The sequence below is a fragment of the Heteronotia binoei genome, chromosome 21, assembly GCF_032191835.1.
Source record: "Heteronotia binoei isolate CCM8104 ecotype False Entrance Well chromosome 21, APGP_CSIRO_Hbin_v1, whole genome shotgun sequence".
NCBI lineage: Eukaryota > Metazoa > Chordata > Lepidosauria > Squamata > Gekkonidae > Heteronotia > Heteronotia binoei.
The window spans coordinates 41217117-41243744 of NC_083243.1; the positions used below are offsets into that span (position 1 = coordinate 41217117).

The window sequence follows — 26628 nt, forward strand, 5'->3', positions numbered from 1 at the left end:
TGTTAGCATCCTTTCTGTATTTCTTAGGTGCCATTTCTGAAATTAAAATAATTTCATTAAGATATATTATGAAGTATCTTCCAGCCTAGAGCTGAATGTTCCCTAATGGATTCTATATAATTGGCCTAAACAAGAAAGAAGCTAGCTCAACATTAGAAGGATAAAAATCCGTGTCGTGATGCTTTAATTAAGGTTAAAGTAAAATTCTCTTCCCTACACATACATCTCTTTACATTAGAAATGTGTAAAATCAGCAATTAAATATACAAGTTTTTCAAAGGACACATTTCAAGTATGCAATCAACTTCATTTTATGAAACAATATATATTCAAGGCTTGGCATATTGGATGTAACTTTTACAGCATCTTGGTTCCATCAACATTTCCATCATAGCGCAACAGCGAAAATTCAATGGGTTGTGTGATGATTATTCACTGCAGGAGAGAAACAAAAAGACACAATCAGCACATTTTGTGTCTCTGTAAACATAATGCAACAATTACTGTTCTACACTAACCATCACCAAATCCCAAATACTTCAAATTTAGGCAGAATGAAATGTTAAAAAATGATATTTTCAACATGTGATTAAGAACTATTCAAGTTTCTTGCCTCTTTTTTTTTTGCCACATGCCTTTTGCTTATTTACAATTCACCTTTCTCACTGAGGCTGCAGGCAGATTACATGGTTTAAAAGAATGCAATCAAATAGACATCTAATAAGCAATGCAACAGAACTAAGATTACAAAAATTAGAAACAATACAAAAAGTATCAGGCATGATGTATTAAAAATGCAGAAAATGCATTGACATTGATCCTGCAACTGCATGGTTAGGTTAGCAAGTATGACTTGACAGAGAAAAATTATAACTACCTGGTCTGAGTTCGAGTCCACTTCAAGGCATGACGTGGTGGTACAGAAACAGAAGGATGGTAGAATGTGCAGTCTGCTCTGGTACACTGAGTGTTAAACCGACAATGCTAAAAAGAGGGAGGGAAAGAGTCAGAAAATGCTACTGAAAAAGTTCAATTGAAGTAGTTCTCATATAGATAGGCAGACAGACAATCTTCCCAATCCTACTCTCTACCAAGGACACAACACTACACTGTTTTTTTTCCCTTCTCTCTCTCTCTCTCTCTTTCTGTTCTTGCCCCACTGTGTATCATCCAAGGCATGAGGAGGCAAAGTGCCAATGCCACAAGCACAATACAACACAAGATACTTCTGAATATGTAATTATGAAGATGCTGCACTAATTCTTGACTACCAGAATGCAAATGTCTACAAGCCAGCATCCATGAACGTCAGTCCTATTAAGCATGAGCCACTAATCGATGGTAACGAGGCCTTCATTTTAGAATCTTGCTGTAGAAGGAAACTAAAATATGGCACTTACTTTTGGATGGTAGAATGGACATTCCATTTTCTTACATGCAGGGAAAAATCGGCAGAGCTGGCTGGTAGAAGATGCTGGTGGTACTGGAGGTGGGGCTGTGACACCAATTAAGAGAAGTTAAAGAAGTGCCAGGCACAAAAGTATGCTTTGCTAAAAAAAGCACAGTTCTTCCAAACAAACATCCCATGTCAATAACAAGTTGATGTAATTTCTAGAAATCAAGGGTTAGAGCTAATGGTACCCTTTCCATTCAAGGAAGGGAGCTCACAACTTGTCAGCTCCAATAAAAATTCAGCTCCTTGACAAATTTCAAAGAAGGTGAAACAAGAAAGAATGGTCGAAATCACACTCAGAATAAGGGGGAATAAGGGGATTTGGAATATGCTCATCAAGTTTGCAGATGATATTAAACTGGGTGGGGTAGTTTAGACCTCAGGGTAGAAACAGGATGCAGCTGGACTTGAATAGGATGGAGGACTGCACCCAGGCAAATAAAAATTGACGTTTAATAGGGACAAGTGTAAAGCATTGACTTAGATAGTAAAAATCAGTTATACAAATATCAGATGGGTAAAACCTGGATGGCTAATGCCACCTGTGAAAAGGATCTGAACCAGCAGTGTGATGCAGTGGTAAGAAAGACTACTGTGATTTTAGGCTGTATTGGCAGAAGTACAGAATGTGAGGTACTGTACCACTGTATACTGCTTTGTTTAAACCTGTGTCGGCAGGGGGATTGGACTAGATGATCCCAAGGCCCCTTCCAACTCTAGAGATTAAATCTTTGGCTCCATGGGATCACATTCCAACTGGGTAGCACTCTCAGATCATACGTATCTACCCCAGCAAGCCTGGAATGGTAAGGGGCCTTTACCTGGTTTGGAAGGTGGCAGTGGAGTCCGCCGGCTGGCATGAGTATAAGGGCAGTCTGGCTTACTGCACTTGGCATCGTATTTGCAGTTTGGATGGATGAACAAGCACTTGTCAGCAAATTTGCAATTGGGAAAAGCTCTGAAATTTAGAGAAGAACAAGAACAATATTTGCAGACTAAACTTTTACAATAAGGCTCCGTCCAAGAGCCCAAGGCAGCCCTAACCCCTCCTTGGCTAGCAAAGCTTTCTGAGCAGCGCACCCAAGGCTTTTCCCCAGTCCCCCATGCCGACAGCAGAACTGAATAAATTCTGATAGCCTCCAGTCCTAACTATTGCAGATGCTTTTTACTGGAGGCCGGGAGGCTGACCCATAGCCCCAAGAAGCTTTTTGGCACTAACTTGCATGGCAGAGTAGGATGATGGAAGGCACATTCATCTCCATTTTTGCAGGCAGGCCAGTACTTGCAGCGCTCTGAGACTTTCTCTGCTTTCTGAAGACTGGCCATCTCCGCAATCTCTACTGTGGAAAGAAAACAGAGGCATTATCTCAGCACCCAAGCTGAATTCTGAGTCCCACTGTTCACATGTGAGGATGTTTGCATTGGAAATCTTATCTATACAAACTGAAACCAAGCACTGGCATTAATGGGACTCCTTCAAAAGAGATTGTATGGGAAGACATCCAATAACTCATATCACTGTTAAATTTGGAATAATTAAAAGCCCACCAAGGGGAGTTTAAACTTTTTTAGGGGTATTACAACCCCCCTCCTTGTGACACTTCCCAAAAAGCATTCAGAACTCATCCAATAGCGCAAGGCATTTTGGAACCCAAAGTGAAAATGCTTAGGAGCAAAAAATTTAAATAACTGGCCATTTGTCTTTCCCCTTTATGGTGCCCAAAAACTGCCACATACGGGAGCCACCTCAGTTTGCTTAATGGTGTAACTGATATTGTCTTAGTTTGCCTCTCTTAAAATGCTGGCTTATACTATCAAAGACAGTTATTTCCACTACCTTGATAGTTATTTCCACTACACAACTCCATCTAAAGATTGCTTATCTTGGGAGAAAAAAAATAAACAAACCAACAAATCTATAAAAGAATGGCACAACATTAATCTAGGCTGGGATTAGGGAGCTACTGCTAATCTGGGAAAAGGTGTGAGGAAGACAAGATGAGCAATAGTGAAACATTAAAGGGGTGAGAATTTCTTTAGAAGAAAACCCACAAACCTGTATCTTTATCTATTTTCCTATATTTAAACTACAAAACAAATAGGGCTATAAGACAATTCTAAACCCTCCCTTCTCCCTGACAGACTTCACATTATATGTTTTCTTGTTTCATTTTAGTTTTGGTTTCTCCTGGATATCTTTCAAGTTGTTACTAGAGATGTAAAATTTCCAGAAATTTGGAACCCGGGGAAATAATGGGGTTACTGGGAAGGGGGGGGGGGGAGAAGGACAGATTTTTTTTTTGGGGGGGGGGGAATTGAAATATATGCAATACTTAAGTGTTATAGCAAACCCATACTAATTTTACTGCTTTAACAACACAAAATTCATCATTCATAACTTAGCATATACCATAGCTATATTTGACATATTTATGGTATTAACAGTTGTAAATGCCCAAGTTTTCTACAGGCAACATTGCAAATACACCCACTATTTGACTGAAAACTGCAAGATGAAGCATCCTTTGCTGTTTCCCTGTGCGTGGTTCTGACAACATTCAGAATCTCCATAACCACCAAGCAAAATCTAAATCTGTCCTCATAAACCAGCAGGTGAGGGGAGGGCCATTTCCCCAACCTGACCATGTGAAGCAGCAAAAGCCACAGCATTGAGTGTGCCACAGAAATGGACTGAACATCTCGCACTCACATACATACATACAACATACTATGGTGTCCCTGGCTGCCACCATCACAATTGCTTTATATTTGCATTTTGTCTGGTCATCAACAATCTTGGGAACTACAACGGCTAAAAGGCAGACAATAAATATAGTGAAGAAATGTGTGTAAACCGCTTAGTTGTCCATAATAGGCCAAGATTTAATGCTGTCATCCAGCTTCTTCCAGGACAGAAACAGAACACTGCAAATACCATGGGACAGTAAAATGGGAAGGCAATGCAAGCTAGTTTCATTTTCTCACAAAGGCAGCACAGAAAATAAAATGGACAAAAAATTTGAACAGAGCAACCAGACAATTTCAAGCTTTCTGCACTGGAAGAACCCTCATGTTGAATTGTCTGTCCTGTCTCCCCCCCCCCCCCCCACCCCAACACACACACATACCAGGCGCCTGCTGCTTAATCGCAGTGCCTTGCAGAAGATTCTGGGCCATAGCCCAGGACAGCATGCACAGACCTCTGGGCATCAGCAGTGCCCCAAGTCAAACAAGAAGGAAACCTTAAACACAGCCAAGACCATACAGGGAAGGCTGTTCATCATTAGCGATTTCTGCTCAGTGATGAGCTCCTCACAGACTCCAGGCATCCCTGGAACACAGTCTGAAAGTCATCAACTAAGGCCAATAAAATGGACCCATGACCCTGAAGTTACATGCAGTACAGAGATGTCTGACAGAAAGGGAATCTGTTTTGCACCTCAGTCATTGCACTTCTGCCCCAATTAGAAAGGAGACTAACAAGGATGCTTCTCAATCAGGCTACCCCAAAGAGGCTTATCCACTGCAGACTAGAGGGTTACCATCAGCGCTCTCCAGCTGTCGGGAGATAATGTGCATCTGCTGTGCTCGAAGGCTTCTTAATCCCTTATTGGCTGATGCTTTGGGGGGGACTGGTCTGACTCCTTCCATAAGACTCATTTCCTCCTCCTCTTGATCCGATAAGTACCCAGGAGGGCTGGGCACACCATCCAAAGTGACTATGAACTTGGGGCTAGCTGGCTTCTCGGGCTGCACAAGCTGCTCTCTACAAAAGATGGGAGAAAGGTCACAGCTACTTGAAAGAGACAGCAGAATAATAGAGCACAGTCACATCAACACAACTCCGCAATCTGGCACAATTCACAACAGAAGGATATTTCATTTACAAGAGGCTGGGGCCTTGACTTTTCAAAGCTCTATTTAAAGGCCTAAATAGTTTAGGGGCACTTGCCCCCATCATAAAATGGGAGGCACTCATTACTCTTACGTACCAAAAAGTTTACTTTTACAATGAAAAAGAAGATGATGATACTGGATTTATATCCTGCACTTCACTCTGAATCCCAGAGTCTCAGAGCAGTCACAATCTCCTTTACCTCCCCACCACCCACAACAGACACCCTGTGAGGAAGATTGGGCTGAGAGAGCTTTTACACCAGCTGCCCTTTCAAGAACAACTCTGTGAGAGCTATGGCTGACCCAAGGCCATTCCAGCAGCTGCAAGTGGAGGAGTGGGGAATCAAACCCAGTTCTCCCAGGTAAGTCTGTGCACTTAACCACTACACCAAACTGGCTCTCATTAAAGGGTCCCCCTCCTATGTTTCTACATGAGTCTCTGTTCTGGGTGTGCTTCCTGGATGGGCAGAGACAAGCCCAGAGCCATAACCTATGAAGAGATTCAACAGCAAGCCTATCAGGGTAAGAAATCCTGTTGCCTCTCTGCATCCAAAATGACTCTTATGACAACCAGCACAGAGACAGGACACAGGTACCTGATTCCCACTGCTTTGGAACAGGGCTTTGGGTTCCCGGAAGCCTTTAAGAAAATCAGATTATTTTCACAACACTCAAGAAATTCCCTCAAAGCATGCGGTTTGGGAATGAGTTGCCTAAAGGGCCATAATGAACTGTTTGAGGGCAGGTAAAACAAGTGAGTGAAGAAAACAAAGTGCCATTCTCTGTGACCATTACCCCTATAACAAAACAAGAGTCCTGTTCTCAAAAACCCACAACACTGCAGCAGGGGATGTTTCTGCAGGCTGTGCCTGAGACCAAAACTCATTATTTGTAATCTCCTTGGCTGAATGATCTCCAAGAGTAGTGACATGGGGAAAAATCCCAGGGAGCCACTTCTTACCGTGTCTGTATAAGTCGCCCTGAAAGTGCCTGCAAGGGCTCTGCGGTTCTCTTCCCCACTTCCACGTTCTGGGGCACCACAGCCTCCTCAGCCAACTTAGGCTTCTTCAAGATAAATGACCTTGTGTCTGTGTGGACCACTGATTCCAAGTCGTAATAATCTAAGGGCAGAGGGAAAGGGTGGAAATGGTAAAGGTTATTATGGTGCAATCAGAAAACGGGGAGGAGCGTAAGACAAGACAAGCACATGTTTGAAGGGGCATGTCAGCAGGGACATAGTCACTGGGCTTAAGGCAGATGGCCTTGCTCTAGCATGGCTGGACATGTATCTCTGGCACCACACTCTTTCTTCTGGCCTTGGAGCCAGTTATTCTACATTTCAAAAAGGGGAGAAGAAGAAGACTGCAGATTTATATCCCGCCCTTCTCTCTGAATCAGAGACTCAGAGCGGCTTACAATCTCCTATATCTCCCCCTCACACAACAGATACCCTGTGAAGTGGGTGGGGCTGAGAGGGCTCTCACTGCAGCTGCCCTTTCAAGGACAACTCCTGCAATAGCTGTGGCTGACCCAAGGCCATTCCAGCAGCTGTAAGTGGAGGAATGGGGAATCAAACCCAGTTCTCCCAAATAAGAGTCCGCACACTTAACCACTACACCAAACTAGGAGTGTACGGAGCCAGGGAGAATGCGGGAGCCAGGCATGCATTACCCCCAAGAAACTACTATGGTTACTGAATCCTTTTTTTGCCATTACGTAGCTGGCCAAAGTAAGTGGCACAGACGTGTGGTTGGTACTTGGGATAAAAATAAAGGGGGGGGGAGTAGTGTCAACAGGGTGGCTAATCCCTGAGCCATTACTTGCAACATAGCAGCAATAGTTACTCAAGAGCTGACAAAAGCCCCTCCCCCCCATACCAATCCTTTGTTTGGAAATATATTTTAGAAAAACCAAATGTTGGAACCAAGATAGTATTCATCAGCACTAGTAGTGTTGGTACAGTACCAGAATTAATTCCACTAAAATGGAAGGCACATGGACAAAAGAATATTTGCTTGATCTAGCCAGTCAGTGAAGGGGGACTTGTACAGAGGAATTTCCGGTGGACCTTTAGGATACAACTGACAATACATCCATGCTCACTGAACGTCTCTATTAAATAGGCCTCTCCATTAAATGTGTTCTACAGGATGTTGTGCCTTATACTTCTTTGAACAAAGCTTGAGCCAAGTGGCACCATTAAGACCAACAGAGTTTTATTCTGGGCATGGGCTTCCAAGAGTTCACACACACTTCATCAGATACTTCTTTCTTCACCACAAAAAAACAGTGTCATCATCAGAAACAGACACATAAAGATGGATGTAGACTGTTCCTTTTTGGTGCTGAAAGCAGCAGATGATATGACATACTGCAGCAGAAGTCAAATCCCATTTCCCCAGGAAAAAAAACAGGTGGTGGGGGGAGGGTGAGTAACACAGGAAGGATGTGAAAGTAGGCTCTTAGCCCATTAACCTTTCACACATTCTATTTTATGCCCAAAATATAAAGACCACTGAGAATGTGACCGGAACACTAGGCAAACTTGTTTTTTGTCAAAGGTCTCTGGCTAACCTGAGGTCTTCTGCCATGTTGCTTCAATGCCTGGTTCGACCTGGAGGCGGGAGAAGAGCTGCCTTTGCTCAGCTCCTAAAATAAACACAGATTGAAAAAGATTGCCAGTTCAAGCCAAACTGAGATGCATGCTGGGAAATGCACCCCTAAACTCTATCCTTCAGAAGTGCCTTTCTTTCCACAAGACAAATTTGCTCCCCTTGCAATCCAGTTCATCGGAATCCTACAAAATGTGCCAATGGCTGTGGATTTCTCTCTCTCCCTCTATCAGCCTCTTTGGACATGATCTTTCTGGATTCAGCCTAATGAAAGACTCCTCTTCGTCACCATAATATCTGGTTTTATCTCACAGGGTCAAGGAGACGCCTGTTTTCAAATCAAAAGGGATCCTTCCTCATTCCTTCATGAACAGCATCACCTCTTGATGCCACAACTAAGTCTTCTGCCACCAATTCCTTTGCATGGATTGGGGAAGGAAGGCGAGGGCAATTGCCACAATGTTCTCTGTAGAATGTGATAGATATAAATTTTAGCAACATTTGCATGTTATATTTAAAAAAGGAATATTTTTTTTTGGGGGGGGGGTGGAATCAGGCAGATAATGTATTTAAACAAACAAGGATTAGGTGCTAGTTTCTCTTCACAGTGAGAGGCATGTGAGAACCCAAGAGCTGAGATGTCAACCAGTAAATAACACGGAACAGGCTGTACTACAACAGCCCACATGGCAGCTGGAATTAGCCTGACACAAGCCCTCGGGGAAAAGTGTTTCCTTTCATATGGCGACACAGTATTACCTGGAACTCTCCCCAGCATCTGTTCCTTTGGCTCCTCTTCCTGTACCTGGGTGTCCACTCTGGATGACCGGTTCTGGATGTTCATCATTTCTAGGATGGCTTCATCATGGGTAGTTCGTGTTCTGGGAGCCACGGGAACTGTCTGTTTTGGTGGAACTTTCCACAAATCAAGAGAGTTATGCGGTTCACTTGTGCCTGAACTCTTAAGAAATTATGTTTTCTAAACCTCCTGATTAAAATGGGACAAAATAATAGCAGTTTCTAATGAAAGAGAGTTTGGCTTTCAGATTAATGCCTGGAGTTTTCAGGGGAAGGAAACGTAGAGCTCAAATCTTACGCAATGCAAGCAGAGCTGTGCTACGTAAACAGAAACTTTCCTACTTTCCCTCTTCTGTTGCAGCCTTCTGTGCCCCCTAAAACTGTAGCCCCATTGGTTTGTGGAGCCCAGAAACATCAGAAGGGTCAAAATGTGGGGCTGTACAGGGTGGGAGGAAGAATTCTGCTCTCAAAGCTAGGTTCAGAGATCATGTATTGTTGCCAAACATAAATAACTGATTACCTGTAGCATAATTGGTTGTCTTTGTAACCGACTCCTGAGCTTCAGATATTGCTTTCAATATTAAATTCTTATTGGCTTGTTTGGAAGGTGGCAGTGAAGGCCTAGAAAGAATGAACCCAAGAAATACAGGCAAAGGAATTAACAGTATCATTACATTCTTTTTTTTCCTTTTGCAATATAAAGCATATAGTCTATTGTCATGTCCAAGAGAGTCTGGAGATTCACCTCTGGGAGCCACAAGAGTCTGGAGATTCACCTCTGTTCAGGTATTCCCACCCCCATCCCCCATTCTGTACTACTGAGAGACAGTTTGGTGTAGTGGTTAAGTGTGCAGAATCTTATCTGGGAGAACTGGGTTTGATTCCCCACTCTTCCACTTGCAGTTGCTGCTGTGACCTTGAGTCAGTCACAAGTTCTCAAAGAGCTGTTCCCATCAAGAGCAGTTTCTGTTAGAGCTCTCTCAGCTCCACCTACCTCACAGGGTGTCTGTTGTGGGGAGGGAAAGGGAAAGGAGACTCCTTTGAGTGGTGAAGGGCAGGATATAAATCCAATCTCTTCTTCTTCTCTGTAGACCAAATGCCTACAAACTGAATCACTAAACTGCTCTCTTTATAAAGAGTCTTATATTCACCTCAGAGGGAGATTTAGACAGTGGACAGCTCTACAAGAATAAGGTGAACACATGCTGAACTGCCCAGGAATTTCAAAAATTGGACCTCTGTTCTGGCAGCAATGAAGACCGGGGTGGGCATTTTACTATAAATCTCTCCGACCACATGAACCTGTGAAGCTGCCTTATACTGAATCAGACCAGAGGGCACTGAGATCAGTTGGGAAAAACAAAATGATTATCCCTGGACCGAGAGAAGTCAAGCTGCAAAACACCAGAGTGCAGGCCTTTTCAGCTGCGGCCCCGGTCCTATGGAATCAGCTCCCAGAGGAGGTGCGGGCCCTGCGGAATCTCGACCAATTCCGCAGGGCCTGCAAAACGATCCTCTTTAAACAAGCGTATGCCGGCTACTGAATTAGGACCTAGAGTAGCCGTGTCTCAAGACTCTCGTCAGTATAGATACTTAAACTGGCAGGCACCAGCGTCAGAATATTATTATGCTGCCAGATTAATTTAACTCAAACTGTGAATTTTAAAAAATTTTTAATTATTAACGGGTTTTTATAATGTTTAGATGTTTTTATTGTTAACTAAGTTTTATCTATTACCTATTGTTGTACATGTATAGATGCTGTTAGCCGCCCTGAGCCGCCTTGGCGGGGAGGGCGGGATACAAATAAAATTTAATAATAATAATAATAATAATAATAACCATCAAGGTCAGAAGTGTCTACTCAGACTGGCAGAGGCCTTTCATATTACCTGATCTTTTCAACTGGAGATGCCAGGGACTGAACCTGGGACCTTTCACATGTCAACCAGAGGCTCTACCACTGAATGATGGCCCCTCCCCAACCCTTCTATGTGAACACAACCTCTAGCTTAAAAGCATTTGAATCATAGCAAAATTAAGGCTGAGATGCTTTTCTCCCTCCATTACGAGCAAAGCAAGCAATAATCTGTTGTAAAACATGCATTAAATAATCAAATCGTATCACATAAACCCAAAGAATACTTCTAATATATATATATATATATTTATATTTGTAGGAGAGTTCTATAGCATAAACTTGATCCTGCATTGTACCATCTTGCATTCAAGAATAGTTTGGGACCGGCTCCATGGAAAGGTCTCACGTTCCCACGCACTTCAGCATAAATCTCAGGACATCGATGTTTCTATTTTAATATTTCCATCTAGTGGCTTTTGTAAAACAAACAAACATGTAGATCTTCCAGTACCTTCTTTCAGGCTTTGCAGGGACAGACACGCTGCTGGAAATGCCTCCCAGTCGCAGGCCATAATCTTCCTCTTCCTCCTCCTCCTCCTCCTCTTCCTCTCCCCCTTCATTGCTGAACCGTTTCACTCGGACCACTGAGCTCACAACTGGAAGCTTCCTTTTCCTGGAGTTTTCTTCCTGCAAGCAAAAGGGCAGTTCAATAATCATTGATTTTATCTGAATGAAAAACAAAGGGAAAATTCTCAATTTTTGTGTCTCAGAGTCAAAAAGGCAAAAACTGGACAAGCTGAAAGCCCTGAAGACACCTGTAATCTCTAGAACAACAAGGGGGAGAATGTAATTTTCATCCTAAATTTAAAAAAGGGGGAGAATGTAATTTTCATCCTAAATTTAAAAAATCCACTGTTGTGTAAAAGTCCAGAAATAGGGGGAAAATGTCTATATGGCTCTATATTAGGACAGCAGTATGTGTATAACTCAGTATTACATCATATTTACTGTACCAATCACAGCCAGATTCTCCTTCTCATTTTGCTCGCTGCCTCAAGAGGGCAGTTCTAGAATGAGAGCTGGATGTGACCCAGTGGATCAAGCAGACCCACTCCCTGCTCCATACTTAAAGCAACCCCCACACTGAGAATCTGCCCTTGGGACCTTAACAGGATTGATACATCCTTTCATGCTCTGCTGGAATGCAGATTTTATTGAGGTTATGAGGGATTATTATATCAAGCCTTTATTCAACCAATCGTTCTGCCATACTCCAGAGACCCCGGCTCTTTTGCTCAGTGATAAAGGATCCTGAGATCACTCTAGAAATCATGAAATTTGTCTCAGCCTTTTTAGCCCTTGAGAGGGAAGGGGGGGAGAGAGAGGGAGGGAAGAAAGGTCTTGCGCTTGTCAAGATTCGTAAATCAAAGAGCTTTTACGGGTACAAAAGGAAAGGAAAAGCAACTCCAAAATAACTGACAAACATTTTCCTAAGAGGCTGATTCTGACCTTTCCTTCATCCTCTCCTTTTCCTCTGACAGCTACTCTGCCTTGCCTTTTCATCCTAACCTGTAATTACTATAGCAACAACAAGTTATTTGGCTTGATTTTTAAAAGTATGCCACACTGTATTTCACTCTTCCTTCAACAAATTCACAAGCTAGGATTTTCCCCATTGATCTCGATTCTAGGCACTAAGCTAGGCTGGCAGATATTGACTGGCTCGGCAAATAACAACAGGTTCCATGACTGCTCAGGATTTGAACCTGGCTCTCCAAGTTCGTTACACTGATCCTCAGTGACTCTTCGAAGTGAGAACTGAAAGGGGAAGGGAAGGGACAGCTCTATAGAAGCTGCAGCTGAAAAAAAGGAAATGGAAAATAAAAAGCAGATAAATACCTCAGGATAGCTTGCATTTTGCACTAAAATTCCAGAATTCTTAAAGCCATGAATGGTAGAAATCAAAAAAATTAATAAACCCCTCACTTGTTTTGCTTCAAGTTGCATGATTCACATACACAGTTGTAAAACCAGGACTAGAAATTTTACAGAACTAATATTTGTTTGAGGGTTTTTTAGAACATAAAACACACGATGGCAGAAGGGACATAGATAAGGGAGGGACAGAAAAAGAAAACATTTGGGGGCAGGTGTGTGCCTGGCTAACCACTATGTGAAAAGGGTAGTAAAGCATGTACAGAAATCCCCATTCCCTGAACAGATCCTACAAAAACATTATGCATACATTTCCGTGTATATATGGAAACTATGTACCTTCCTTACCCAGGAAGGTCAGAAAAATTTCCTCCCAAAGGAAACAGATTTTCAGATTCCAAATGTAAAAGCTATTATTAGATTCTGCATGAAATACAGAACATTCAGAACTGTGTTAAACAAGCAACTCTATTTACACGCCCAACCACTTACTCATCCTTACCCAATGCAACCTGATGAACCCCAGAATGTGATGACATGGATGGTCCTATCGCCCTATCACACAGGGGACACTAGAAGCCCTTAATTACATGGCAGAAAGAGGGTGGAATTGATAGCCACATTCATAATGGAGGAAAATAAATAACACTGCGACAGGCTGCAAGAAGCTTCAACACAGTTGTCAAAGAGCTCAATTCCATAAGAACAACTGTTAAGATGAAGGATTTGTTGTGAAGGGTGAGTGTTCCTGATATCTAACTTAGTAACACATCCTTTGATGCAAGGGATGAAAACAGTGCTGGCTAGACGATGGGAGAGGCCCAGGTATCAAATGTTTGAATATGAAGAGGGTAATTTCTCATCCTCCTTATCAGTCAGGGATATGAAGCAGAAAGATAAGCCAAAAGCTTCCTGAGTGGGAACTCCATTGCGATTCCAATTTTAAAAGCCTTGTACATTTCACACTATTTTAGAGGGTTTGCTTCAAAGTAAGACACTTGTTTGTTGTTCTGCAACTGACCTGACTTGGAATAATGGATTATTTGCCACAGCAAAAAGCTCAGGGAATACTTTTGGAGGAAAGTAAGGCCTCAGTGCCAAGAACTAGCCACCAAAAACCTTCAGCTGAAAGAAGCTGTATCTGTGTTCCCTCTGAATTAGCACATGCATTTGCCTTGCCTTATACAGAATCAGACCACTGGCCCACAAAGGTCAGCGATAGTTGCTCTGGCAGACAGTAGCTCTCAGGGAAAAAACCCTGTCTTTCCCACTGCCAGATACCAGAAGCACTTTTAAAGGGAGATACCAAAGGCTGAGTATGGGACCTTCTGCATTTGGCAAAACGTGAGCTTTACTGTCGAACTATTGCCCCTCCTAATGATTATTCAGTACTATCTTGCTTCCTCTATGACAGTTCTCTTTAGGTAACAAAAGGCCAGAGACTCGATGGACAGTCTGATGGAAGGCTGACTCAATGAAAAATGCTAAAATATTCAGGGAGCTGAAAGCCAGGATTCACTCAACCCAACATTAAGGCATACAGGGGACTAACAATGGCTGTCAGATGAATAAGCAAGGTTGTTTTCACCTTAACCATCAAGTCTTAGTATGGTGTTTTTCAAACCAGGCCCTCGAATTCCCTTGAAAGTTAATCAAAGCTCCTCAAAGAAAACGTTAGTAATTACAGTCCAGCTTCCCCAAGAAACAGTGTGACTACCCCTACTGTGACTGAACTTCTTCCTCAAAACGCATAGCCACAGAAGACTGGCTGCTGGAGTTGTTCAAAGGGATGCTACTGGAACACAAGGCAGTGGGGTGTTGTGTTGACTGCCTGAACACCCAAGATTACCTTCAGAAGCATATTTGAGCCAAAGGGGTTCTACAGCAGACACAGCAATGTGTTATGGCTTCACTGAAAGGATAAAGGTTGAAACCAATGGCTTAACATTAGGTATTAAACGTGCCTTGGCAAGCTCAAGTTCTACAGGACAATCATACAAGACCACAACTATGCCACTTCCTACTTCTATTTAAGGCTAACACACACACACATTTCACCTCCAAGGCACTGAAGTGCTGAAGTCTGGATGCCACAAAGCTCAGATGCCAGCTATGAGAGTATTTTTGATCACCCAAGCTAAGTTTAGCAACAGGGGACTCCAGGTGTCCATGGTGACCTCCGTTTGTTGAGTACGTGTTAAATACCAGCATAGTCTGGGCTTACATTCTTACCTCAAAGCTAATTTTATCAGCGTTCAGTCTGGGAGGGGCCCCGTAACTCTCGGCCAAGCTGCCAAATGCAGCTGGATCGCAGAGTGGGAGAGCTTCCAGTGACCTGCTGCCCTGAGTCTCGAGCGGCTTGCCAGTCTGAATGTTGCTCTGCTGTGGCAGCCTCTGCAAAAGGACAGTCTCTGAGCTTCGACTAGCCGGTGGCCGGTAGATTTCAACAGACGGACGAGAAGAGCCGTAAGTCACGGTGACCAGGGGCTTCTTCCGAGGCAACCGATTCTCCTGCATAAAATTGAGGTCTTCGTCAATGAGATCGTCCGGTTCAGGCTTAATATCAATTACGGCTTCCAAGGGTGACAGTTCCCTTAGAGGTTTCACAGTGGACATCAAGAGGGAGGTGGAGCCATCTTGGCAAGACTGCCTGTGGGAGAGACGACAGAATATCAAGTCACTTTCCTATATAAAAATAATACCTTAGAAGAAAAACTTAAGGGGGAACTGAAGAAAAAAGACACCCCTTTTAAGCCCTAGGAATTTCATATTCTCTTTCAGTAAGTCAGATCCAATATACCCTATTTACTTGAAAGGAAAACTAGGCTTTTCTTAACATCTGCTTTCAAGAAAAAGAGGGGATCATCTTAAATTCACACAGAAGTTTCAATACAGTAATAAAACACTATTTTGGGGGGGGGGGGGATCATCTTACATCATCATATTTTTCTGGTAAATTACATAGAGGAAGAAGCTTTTGTATAGCACGATAGGTTGCCACAGATCCCACTCATTTTAATGAGTGTCGAGCAGAAGATACTGATGAAGGGCTGTGTCTTCCATCTCACAGTTAGTCATTTCCCACTGCTCTCAAAACAGTCAGCGCTTTTTGCCAAGAACAGCTGCAATATTTACTAGCAGATATGCTAGACTACACCTCTGTAGCGTACTGAGTCTTGGGAACAAAGAACATACAAAGCCCTCCTTATCATTCCCTACCAGGGGCATTTGGCTGGCCAGAAGGGGAACGGAATGCTGGACTAGTTGCTCTGTCCAAGCAAGACTTCTTTCAGGTTCATATTGAGATAGTGTTTATTTAGATAGCAGACAGCAGTGGTCTAGGAACAATAAAATCAAGATTCAATTCCATACTTAACTATGAAGGTGATTAGGTGACCTTGTGCAAGTGACCCTTGTTCTCTCAGGTGAGCCTTCCTTAGAGGGTTGCTGTGAGGATTAAACTGCTGGGAAGAACCCTGTATCCCACACAGGGCTTTTCTGTAACAGGAACTCCTTTGCATATTAGGCCACACACCCCTGATGTAGCCAATCCTCCAAGAGCTTACAGGGCTCTTAGTACGGGGCCTACTGTAAGCTCTTAGAGCAGGGGTGGCCAACGGTAGCTCTCCAGATGTTTTTTGCCTACAACTCCCATCAGCCTCAGCCATTGGTCATGCTGCCTGGGGCTGATGGGAGCTGTAGGCAAAAAACATCTGGAGAGCTACCGTTGGCCACCCCTGTCTTAGACGAATGGCTATATCAGAGGTGTGTGGCCTAATATGTAAAGGAGTTCCTGCTACAAAAAAAGCCCTAATCCCACATATAGCAGAAACAAACAATCCTCCCTCTAGTCCACAACTACCATTTTTTCATGGTAGTTCCTTACTGCAAACAAAGACCGAAAAACAGCAACTGACCTAAGCCTTCCCAGTGAGTTTGTGGCAGTGCTGAGGTCCAAACCAGGGACTTCCCAACTCCCAGTCCCACTAATACATTAAACCACGTCTGAAGTGAAAGCCTTACCGGGAAGCAATGGCTCTCTGGTCCTGGGAGCTAGTTGAAACTCTGGTGTCAGTCCTTTCTGGCCAAGAACTGGAGACTGCAAGAGGCTGCAGGATTTCTTCCCCCCTCCTCTCCTCACCCGCAGCTGAAGCACTTTTGCCCAAAGACAGGTTGTTCTCAAAAATGTTAGACTCTGAGGTTTTTAGGCTGGGAGGATCTAGGAAAAGAAGCATATCTGATCTAAGCTTAAAGTTACAACAGTTTACAAAATTGCCACATAATGTTTTCTGATGTAGATTTTAATGTTGAGCCATGTGTTAAGAGCCATCAAGCTGCTTCCTGACTTATGGCAACCCGACAAAACGTTAACAGCTCAGGTCTTGCAGATTGAAGGCCATGGCTTCCTTTACAGAGTCAATCCATCTCATGTTGGGTCTTCTACTCTTCCTGCCATCTGCAACTCTTCCTAGCATTACTGCCTTTCCCACCGACTCTTGTCCTCTCTTAATGTGACCAAAGAACGGTCAGTTGGATCATTCAAGATTCTAGGAAGCATTCAGGTTTGATTTGAACTAGAACTCACTTATTTGCCTTTTTCGGCAGCCCCATGGTATCTGTAAAACTTTCCTCCAACACCACTTTTCAAACGAATCAACTTTCTTTCTGTTAGGTTTAGAGTTTAATAGAAGACAACTATGTCTGATTAACAGGACAGCAAGAGAGGCTTTCAAAGACGTATTTTCTCCCACTGGATAAGAACCTCTTTTAAAGTCTTGATTCCTACAACAATTACAGGGACACATAGGGAACCCACAAGGACTTGAACTCCACTATTCCCTCTTTCCCTTCCCTGAATGCCACCATGCCCTCCCCTCTTTTCCTACTTTGCTCCCTTCTTTCCACTTTCCAGGTAACTTCCCTTCACCTGCCCCCCATCTTCAGCTTTCTCTCCTTCCATTTCTCTGGCATACAGGAAAACTCTGGCTTGTTGTACAGTGCCAGCTGTCAGGCTCAGGCCCAGCTGTGCTGTGGGGTACTTGCAAGAACTTGTGAGGGGCATCTCCCTTTCTCCTGTATCTCCTTCAACACACTATTCCCTCTTTCCTTCCACCTGACAATTCCCATATTCCTTGTCCTTCTCCTGCTTCCTTCGCTCTTTCTGACCTACCTTTTATCTCCCCCACCCCATCTTCAGCCATATTATTTATTTACTGCATTTATACCCTGCCTTTCTCTATACTGGGAACCCAAAGCAGTTTATATATCATTCTCCTTCATTTTATCTTCACAATAACTGTAAGATAGGTGGAGAATGTGTAACTGGAAGCTTATTAGTCACCCAGTGAGCTACCATGGCAGATTAGAGACTTGAACTTGAGTCTCTGAAATGCTGTTACACCACACTGCCTTTTATGCAATGGCTGCTGCTGAACAGCAGCCAGGCCTAGGTGAGAAATGCAAGTTGAGTGCTAGCAAGTCCCCTAGTGGTAGCTTCCAGGCCTGGTCCCAGTGAGTCCTCTCTCAAAGGCCAAAACAGCCTTGGAAAGGCCTCTGCCCTCTCTTCCTGTCTTTTATTGACAGAAACCAAAAAAAATCAACAATACTATTGAGGTTGCCTAATAAGCCTTTACTGACGGCATTTTTTTCTCTCTTAAAGCTACAGACACTGCTTATATTATCTGAACAGATTTATTCCCAAGTGTCTCCCCTCCCCCCCTTTTTTTTTAGATTTCAGATTTTTCTGCAAACTTAAGGCTTTACTCAGGTTTGCAGAAAGTTGTTTTGTCTGTTCACAGCCCCAAAGCTTCTAAAAAAGATCTTGTTAAAATTGTTTGTGAATATATCTGAACATTCTCTCTAACTGAAGGTTTTCCTTTCCAGTTACAGGAACTTTCCTTTACTTACCTGTAGTTACAGACCGGAGTTTGTCTAACACGCCATGAAGCCTGTGGGGGAAGGGGGGGGGGGGAGAAAGAAAATTATTTAACCTACTTTGTGAATTTTTTCAATGAAGCTTCTGAAGGCATATTGTACTCTTTATAGTGACCTCTGCCATCAAAGAGGAACATGCAAAGGGACCAGTGTGAGACACTGTTAGGCTGAACACTAGAGACCTGACTTCAAACCCTTCCATTAGTTATGAAGCTCTCAAAGTCACATACTACTCAGGGCTATAAATGTCATCAGGTTGTTTTCTCATACAACCATTTTATCAACACCAACAGATAAAGAATTTGGATCACTGGAACCTCTGCTGTAATGTCCTCCACAGTTGTCACTTGTACCCCATGAAGCTGCTGTGAAAGGTCTTCCAGAGATTTTGGGAAGAGGTGTCATCAATAGGCTGATGACAGTGAATTCTACTTTTCCACTTTCGCTGAATCAGGTGAGTCATTAGACACTCTGAGCTTGTAGCTCAAAGAGGTAACAGGCTAGCTGGAGTTCAGTCCATACAAGACCCAGTTGCTGCTGATCAATGATATTATACATCTGGGATTAAGGGATCAGACTGTTTTGGACGGGACTGCATCCCACTGCAGGGCTGAATTGGCAGCTCTGGTGGGCTACTGGATCGATGCTGACAAACAAAGGTACAGGTCTCCTCTGTGACACTTAAGCCCTTTGCCAAACTTTAGCTAGTGTGACAAGCATGGTCTGGCCCCTGGTTCCCTATCCTCTGATCACATCAAAAAAGAACTACTGCACTGCACTCTACTTGGGGCTGCCTAAGAAGACTGTTCAGAAGCTTTGCTTAGTGCAAAATACAGCAGCTAGATTACTAACTGGTGCTAGTTACTCAGAACATATTTTGCCAGTAATAAAAGAGGTTCACATTTGTTTTGATCCTGAACATAACTCAAGAGTGCTGGTTGTCACCTTTAAAGCCCTTGACAATTTGTGACTATCTCAGTTTAAAGGATCTTTACTCCCTTATATATCTTCCCACCAAGTGAGATTGTGTCTCTCAGAGATGAGATGGGTGGCTAGCAGGAAACTGGTCTTTTCAACAGTAGCGTATCATTTATGGAATTCTCACACCATAGCTACTCACCTGTCTCCTAGTCTTTAGTTACCATATCAAAACTACTCTTTTTGTTCATGCTTCTGTGGATGTATGTAGCTGTCTGTGAGTACTGGGGGATGCTGCTTGATTCTGCCATTATAAATGGCTTGTTATGACATGACTGGAACTGTCTTTATTGGCTTGCTCAGCAACGGCTGAAGCCTTCCTCTAGGCTTAGCACTCTTCCTCCAACCAAAGTGTTGTCTGCTCTAGAAAAAGAGCCACTTCCATAGGAATGCTCCTTAGGTTTGGGACAGGCCTCAAACTCTGCCTACCAGAATGCTGGATGCAAGCAATGGCTTTGAAGAGCCAATGGCCATAAACTGCCTGAACTTTTGTGTAAAGGAATTGCAGGATATATATTTTGAAGTAAACAAACACACACATAACATTATCAGCATGCAGAAGTGGAAGAATAAGCAGCCGTGCATGGAGGGGGATATCGCAAAATGCTGCTGCCCTGTTATTATCAAAGCAAGGCATAACATGCATATTACTTCCATTCTGCAGACCCTCCATTGGGTGCCTGCTTGTTACCAGCTCAAAGTCAGCTATGGGCTATCACATGCAAAGCCCTTCATGGACTTGGTTCCCCATATCTCCAGGACTGCCTCTCCCTCTATGCTCTGCCACAACAGCTTCGCTCATCGAAGCCAGGCCTTCTGCAAGTGCCACCCCGCAAAAGGGCAAGATCAACAACTATCTGTAGATGCAGAACAAAATAGGAGTCAACTGCACCTTTAAGACCAACTAAGTTTTATTCAGAATGTAACTTTTCATGTGCATGCACACTTCTTCAGACGAGGAATGAGATACAGTAAGCAGAGCCACATATAGCTGGTGGGGTTTGGAACAAAGTTAAAAACTAAAGTGGTACAAAGTTGAAAACCAATAGAAGAATAGTAAAATTAACAAATTCAGAAAACCTTTGATCTGGGTTGCATTAGCGTGGGAAACCATAAAACAGTAACATGTCAGAATGTGAGAATGCCTGTTAATTACCTGGGGCAAAAAGAAGGCATTTCTTTCCCAGAAGTTTCTCCTGTCAGTTTATTTATTTAGTTGGTCGATTTATATTCTGCCCTTTCCCATACGGGCTCAGGGCGGTCCCCTGGAAGCTTACGGGCTCAGGGCAGTCCCCTGAAAGCTTATGAAAGCACACGAAAGCTTACGTTCTGAATAAAACTAAGTTGGTCTTAAAGGTGCAACTGACTCCTATTTTGTTCTATATCTAGACAGTTGTGTCCCCCGCACACCTTATGAGGCCCCAGGACAAATGCCTATGCCCAGCAGCTGTGGATATCATCCAAGTACCCTCTCCTGGCCATCTGCATTCATGTTTCTACGTGGAATGGTCATGTTTGTCTAGATACAGCTAGTGACATATACCTGTATAGAAAGAAAGTTTTACAATGAAAAAACTTAGCAGAAATTCTAACTGGAGTTACAGCTTCCTACGATCATGGATTTAGGCGAGCGCTTTGGACTACACTGGTATTCATGTGATTAAATAAATAATGAACGTACCATACAGTAAATCTCACAGTATTGTTTCCTAGAAAGAGGGAAAGGTCCTCCGTCATCTGTTCCTGACTTTTCTTGTTAGCCACCATGACCATGATATAATCAGGAAGTTCTTCATCTAATTTAAAGAAATACCACTAATATTATTCTTTAGGATTTGCATAAATATACAACACCATTCTTCCATGGATTTAAGGCAGGCGAGACAAGATTCTCAGCTGGTCTCCCATCCAGGCCTTGGTCCACTAAGGAACTGCTTAGCTGCAGGAAGTTTACTGCATCATGTGTTCCATGGTCAGAGACCAGTCAGAGACTCTAAGAACAAACCTTGAAAGTTCTGTTTAATCCCGATTTGTATGTAAAGGCAGAAAGCATAGTTTGCCATTTTGTCAAATTCAGAAATCACAATAAATTATGTTGGGAATATAAAGTCTTCAGCTTCAAAACTACATCTGGGAGGAGGAGCTGACAAGCCAAAAGACTTGCACAGCTTGTTCTGAACATAGCTGAAGAGTTCGGGTAACACACACATTTCAAGTAAATAGTCTATTTCCCCAAGGGGTCAGCAAAATATTTTTTCCAGTTTTACTAGAAAAATGACAGAAGAGAGTATATTAAATATGGAGCACACACATTTCAAAACAGAACTCTTCCTTCTGGAGCTTTATGGCAGACAGAAGTTTCCCAAGTGCAATTTATAGGGCTGTGGTGATCCCCTCCCCCCAAAAAAATCCCTACCAAAGATGGCCTGTATACAGTTCTTACAGGCAAAATGGCCCTTTTGGGATAGGTTTAATTATGTGCTGCACAATAAAAAGAATAATATAAATGAAGAAGAATAATCTGATGGAGATGTCATCAACCAGAAACTTGTGAAACCAACTATCATGATAATTTTCTATCACTGGAATTCCATGGAAGGAGGTTTGCATTTAAAGCATAAATATAAGAGTACAGATTCTGTGTACTAAGTCTGATGTTAGGCTTTTCCAGTTTACTTTTTGAGTTTCCTCTTAAAAATCTCGAGAAAGGAAGACCATATCTGTTACATTATGTGTAGTGTATCTTAGCACTGGTACCATATCTGCTTTTCTACTTATAAAATTATTTGTGCAATACCAACATGGTGTTTTATACTTTGTATTTGTTTCCAAGGGTTTACACTTAAAAAGACATGAGAAATAGGAAGAGGGGAAGCTGCTAGTTGCAGTAGGGCTGCCTCCCTTTTTCTTTAACAGATTCTCAGGACATTTAATAACTACATACGCAGGAATTCAACAGGTTCAATTTATTCTACCATGATGATAAAGTGGAAAGTGCTGTACAAAACACTGTGGTTACATTTCAGAATACATGACTTGCTGTCATAACAAAGAAGAGTTGATTTGCACATATGTACATATAGGATGGTGTGCATGAATTAACACAATGTTCTATTTTCACTGAGAACAACCAAAGCTATTGTGAAACTTACCAACATATGCTCCCAGTTCCTGTAATTTTCCCTTTATAGCACTCTAAAAGAAGATTTAAAAAGTAATTTCAGGCTGTAAATTTTCAAGCAAAAGACTCTAAACCCCAAACACAACTTAACTCTTACAGAACAAATTTTGTCCACTGGCTCCTTTAAGACCAACAAAGTAGCTTGCTGCCAGGCTTATAGTCATGTCTAGTCAAATCAGAGTAGCAAAAACAAGGGCAGTATTGAACAATGGAATAGCTTTCATGGACATCTATTGCTTTGAGACGGCAATACTTTGCTCACTTATTTAGGAACCAACTCCCATAAACTTATTTGGAATTGTATATAACTCTTAAACATAAAGGAACTCAGTTCTTTTCTGGTTATATTGTTGAATACTAGCAAACTTCAGTTTTGAAGACCAAAGGGCAATTTTGCAAAACAAAGGGTATTCTGGAGGCATAGAGTATCTGCTTTGTGAATTTCCTTAAACCAAGGGTGGGGAACGTCAGGCCTGAGGGCCGTTTGCAGCCCTTGAGATCACTTGGTCTGGCCCTCGGAGAGCCTGAGTGGTGGCCATTGCAAAGGACTGCTGCTGGGGTATGTGGGTGCCTTTAAAGGTCTGCTGGGAGCAGCTGCATTTTCTGCATGAAGGGAAGGAGGGAGGAATGGCAGCAAACACCAGTTCAATTTGCACTTGATTATCCCAGATGGTGTGGCCTGATATGCTAATATTAGGGGATTTGGTCTAATATGCTAATGAGTTCCTGCTGGGCTTTTTCTACAAAAAAAGGCTTGGATCTAGGCATTTGCCTAGGGTGGCAGGCCAGGGGGTACACCAAATTAGGCTCGCCCCACATGACTTCAAATAGAAAAACAATTATTTGCATTAATTTTGCCAGCCTGAATCGTTCTCCCTTGGCGAAGCACTGTTTGTTAAATTGATAATTTTGTATGGCCCGCAAATGACAGTTATAAATATTCAAATGGCCCTTGGCAGAAAAAAGGGTTCCCCACCCCTGCCTTAAACCTACCAAACATCTATGGAGGATAATCTGTTTTACAAAAAAGAACATTCTTGCAAGGAAAAATAGTAGCAAAAATTATGAAAACCTAACACACAAATAAAACCAAAATCCTTGGGAGTTTGCACAATGATTTTGTCACAGTTTACACAATAATATGTTCCTCCACAAACTGTTGCTTGTGCTAAGAAAGCAAAAATATTTTATTTCCTGTGAAATACTTCTCCCTCTGATATACTTATATGTAAGGTACATTTCGCCCTTACTTGGAGGGCCCTAAGTACAACACATCTAAGCCTGCTGACTTTAATAAATTGAGAAAGGCATAAAACTACTTAAGGTGGCACTGGAAAGGTAGTAACTTCATATGGCTACTTAATGCTTTTTTTGGGGGGATATATATGGCCTGGATAGCCCAGGCTAGCCCAGTCTCATCAGATCTTGGAAGCTAATTAGGGTCACCCCTGGTTAGTAATGGGATGGGAGACCTCCAGGGAAGTCTATGGTTGCTATGCAAAAGGCAGGCAATAGCAAGCTACCCCGGAATGTTTCTTGCCTCGAAAACCCTACTGCATTACCATGTCAGCTGCAACTTGACAGCACTTTCCAAAAAGATACATTTCAAATGATGCTACCTATTCTACAAAGTTACACAAAAGATATCTGTATTATAGAACAGGGACATGTGAGGGTTGTTGATTTCTGAGTGACTAAACTGTTAACACTGTGTAGCTAATAATAAGATAAGGATATCTGTACTGTGAGTTTGTTCCCACAGAGATGGAATATTGAATCTACACCCTGGGAGAACTGCTTCTCAATAACTAGGCCAGAGATCCCCAACCACCAAGCTGCGAACCAGTACCAGTCCATGGCCTGACAGCAACCGGGATGCACCGCCCCTTTCGCCTGCCAAGGACCTGGGCGGACAAAAGAGGCGGTGCGACCTTGCTCAGAAGCTGCCTCTCCCAGCAGGGCTGATGGAAGGGGCAGTGTGGCAATGACCTTCCCCTATCCCTCATTTAAATGGGAGCAGGGAGACAGCAAAAGCTGCCTCAGGCTCCACCCCATTTATAGGCCTGATACAACAAGCTTCTGCATATGTTGTTATGCTCTGTGCAAAGAATCTGAATTGAGATGGGTCCAGTGGTGTAATCCCCATTTCCCCTTCCACAATATTCAGCTTCATAATACAGAATATTAGACGCCCTGAGCTTCGGCAGGGAGGGCAGGATATAAATTAAATAAATAAATAAAATATTGACTACTTTTAGTTAATACGAATATTGACTACTTTTAGGTTATGTTACTTCTGCATAACCCATTCTACCCGTTATGTAACTTCCACAGAAATGCACTGGTACGTAGTGATCATACTCATATTGGAATTGGGGATGTTTTATCTTGCAAAGTCTGCAGGCTTAATTTCTATTGTCATCCATTTGTAATTGTTATGGATTCGCCAGGTTTTGTAAACTCTGTACAAGGTAGAAATTATGGACAGTATCTATTTTTTGTAAACAAAGTTAAAATTTTAGTCAGTCTTGCGTTCATTTTTAAAAATACTAGCTGAAAGGAAAATTATTTTTCTGAAGACAGCAAAGAAGAACATGCACATTTAATAAATAAATAAAAATCAGTTGTTTGCAGAAATAAAATGTATAGTAGTCTTATTGTAAGCATTATTAGCTATTCAGAAACCTGAAACTGCTCTTTAGGATAATACTGGGCTATAGTGACCTTATTAGCCTAAATGTTATCTGTCATATGGGTTCCTACACTTGGGGTCATCTGTTTATGCGCTTCCATACTTTAAGGTGGGGTGTGCCTGAATATCTTACCTGTTGTCCAATTCTATATTTAACCACTAAAATTTCATTTGATGTCTAGCATTTTCTTGCTCCTGATGGCACACACACAGTTCTTCCCTCCTCACAAAAATCACTCCTTGATTTATGTTAAGCTGAGAGAGAACTATTTGCCCAAAGCGGCACAGAAAAGTTTCATGACAAACTGAAACCAGGTGCTCATCTGCATTGTAACCACAACACAACAATGGCAACGTGTCTCACCATCCATGATTCTATTGCCTGATTCTAGGTCACTGCCCCTCCCCTAGCAGCCCGTCCCATTCCAGGGAAAACATTTTCCCCCCCTAAATATGAGTAAGATTTCTCTGTTTAAACAAAACGGGTTGAAAAGCACCAATCCATATGAAGTATATCTACAGAGATGGAAGCCATCCCTATTGTACCAGAATGAATGGAAACCCCAAAGCAAAAGTGTTTAAGTTTTGTTTGTCTTATTGCTGTATGATCAATATACTGAAATTCCTTTTTTGTAACGATAGTTAATACTTTGTTCGTGTAATTTTTAAAAGCGTGTCTTTCTTCCCCCAACCATGTTTCTACGTTAACCTAACAGAGGGACGAGGGAGCTGAAAGCAGCAGTTTCTTCAGAAAGACTTTGACATGATCTACACGGGGGCGGCTAAGAGGAGCTACTCCGGCGTCGGAGCGACAGACACGTGTTGCACGTGTGAACCCGCGCAGACATATATTTCTAAATCTTTCTGTGATTCCCGCCGGCCGCCTATAGAGATCCAAGGCTGGGGTCCTCGGCCCATGCGCTGAAGAGCCCGGGTTTGGGTCCCGGCGGCAGCCCCAGAGAAGCTGCCCGCAGCCCGGCAGAGAAGAGGGGTTGGGTCTGGGCCCAGAGCAGCAAGCGAAGTGGGAGAAGGAAGCGGAGGGTGACGAAAAGCCCCTTTCACGCCGCCCCGCCGCCCCGCATCCCCTCAGCCCAGCCGCCGCCTCTCCCCTCGCGCTCCCTCGCTTCCTCACCCGAATCTTGCGGCTGATCTCGGTGCCGATCTCCATGGCCACCGACTCCGCCAAGTGTCGCCAGCCCCGCGACTACCGGGAAGAAAAGAGCAAAAACAAAACTAGGCCCGACTCAAGGCCTTGGGAGAGCGTGACGCTCCTGGGTCGCCCCTGGC

The 26628-nt window shown here is 42.9% G+C and overlaps 1 protein-coding gene across 2 annotated transcripts; it reads right to left on the reverse strand.

Moving 5' to 3' along the window:
• Window positions 1–152: 152 nt before the first annotated feature.
• On the reverse strand, window positions 153–26617 carry ZC3H14 (zinc finger CCCH-type containing 14). Of its 2 annotated transcripts, none has more exons than XM_060261516.1 (17): window positions 26474–26617; window positions 22621–22663; window positions 21150–21264; window positions 18464–18504; window positions 16580–16775; window positions 14789–15206; window positions 11133–11308; window positions 9281–9381; window positions 8722–8877; window positions 7925–7999; window positions 6312–6471; window positions 4996–5219; window positions 2673–2790; window positions 2275–2411; window positions 1401–1495; window positions 878–984; window positions 153–435 (listed from the first exon to the last, which is right to left on the reverse strand). In XM_060261516.1, exons 1-17 carry the CDS (start codon window positions 26507–26509, stop codon window positions 429–431), a joined length of 2205 nt encoding a protein of 734 aa, XP_060117499.1. In that variant the 5' UTR covers window positions 26510–26617; the 3' UTR covers window positions 153–428. The 2 variants fall into 2 exon arrangements, with proteins under 2 accessions (XP_060117499.1, XP_060117498.1); XM_060261515.1 differs by having other exon boundaries at window positions 2673–2793.
• Window positions 26618–26628: the final 11 nt, after the last annotated feature.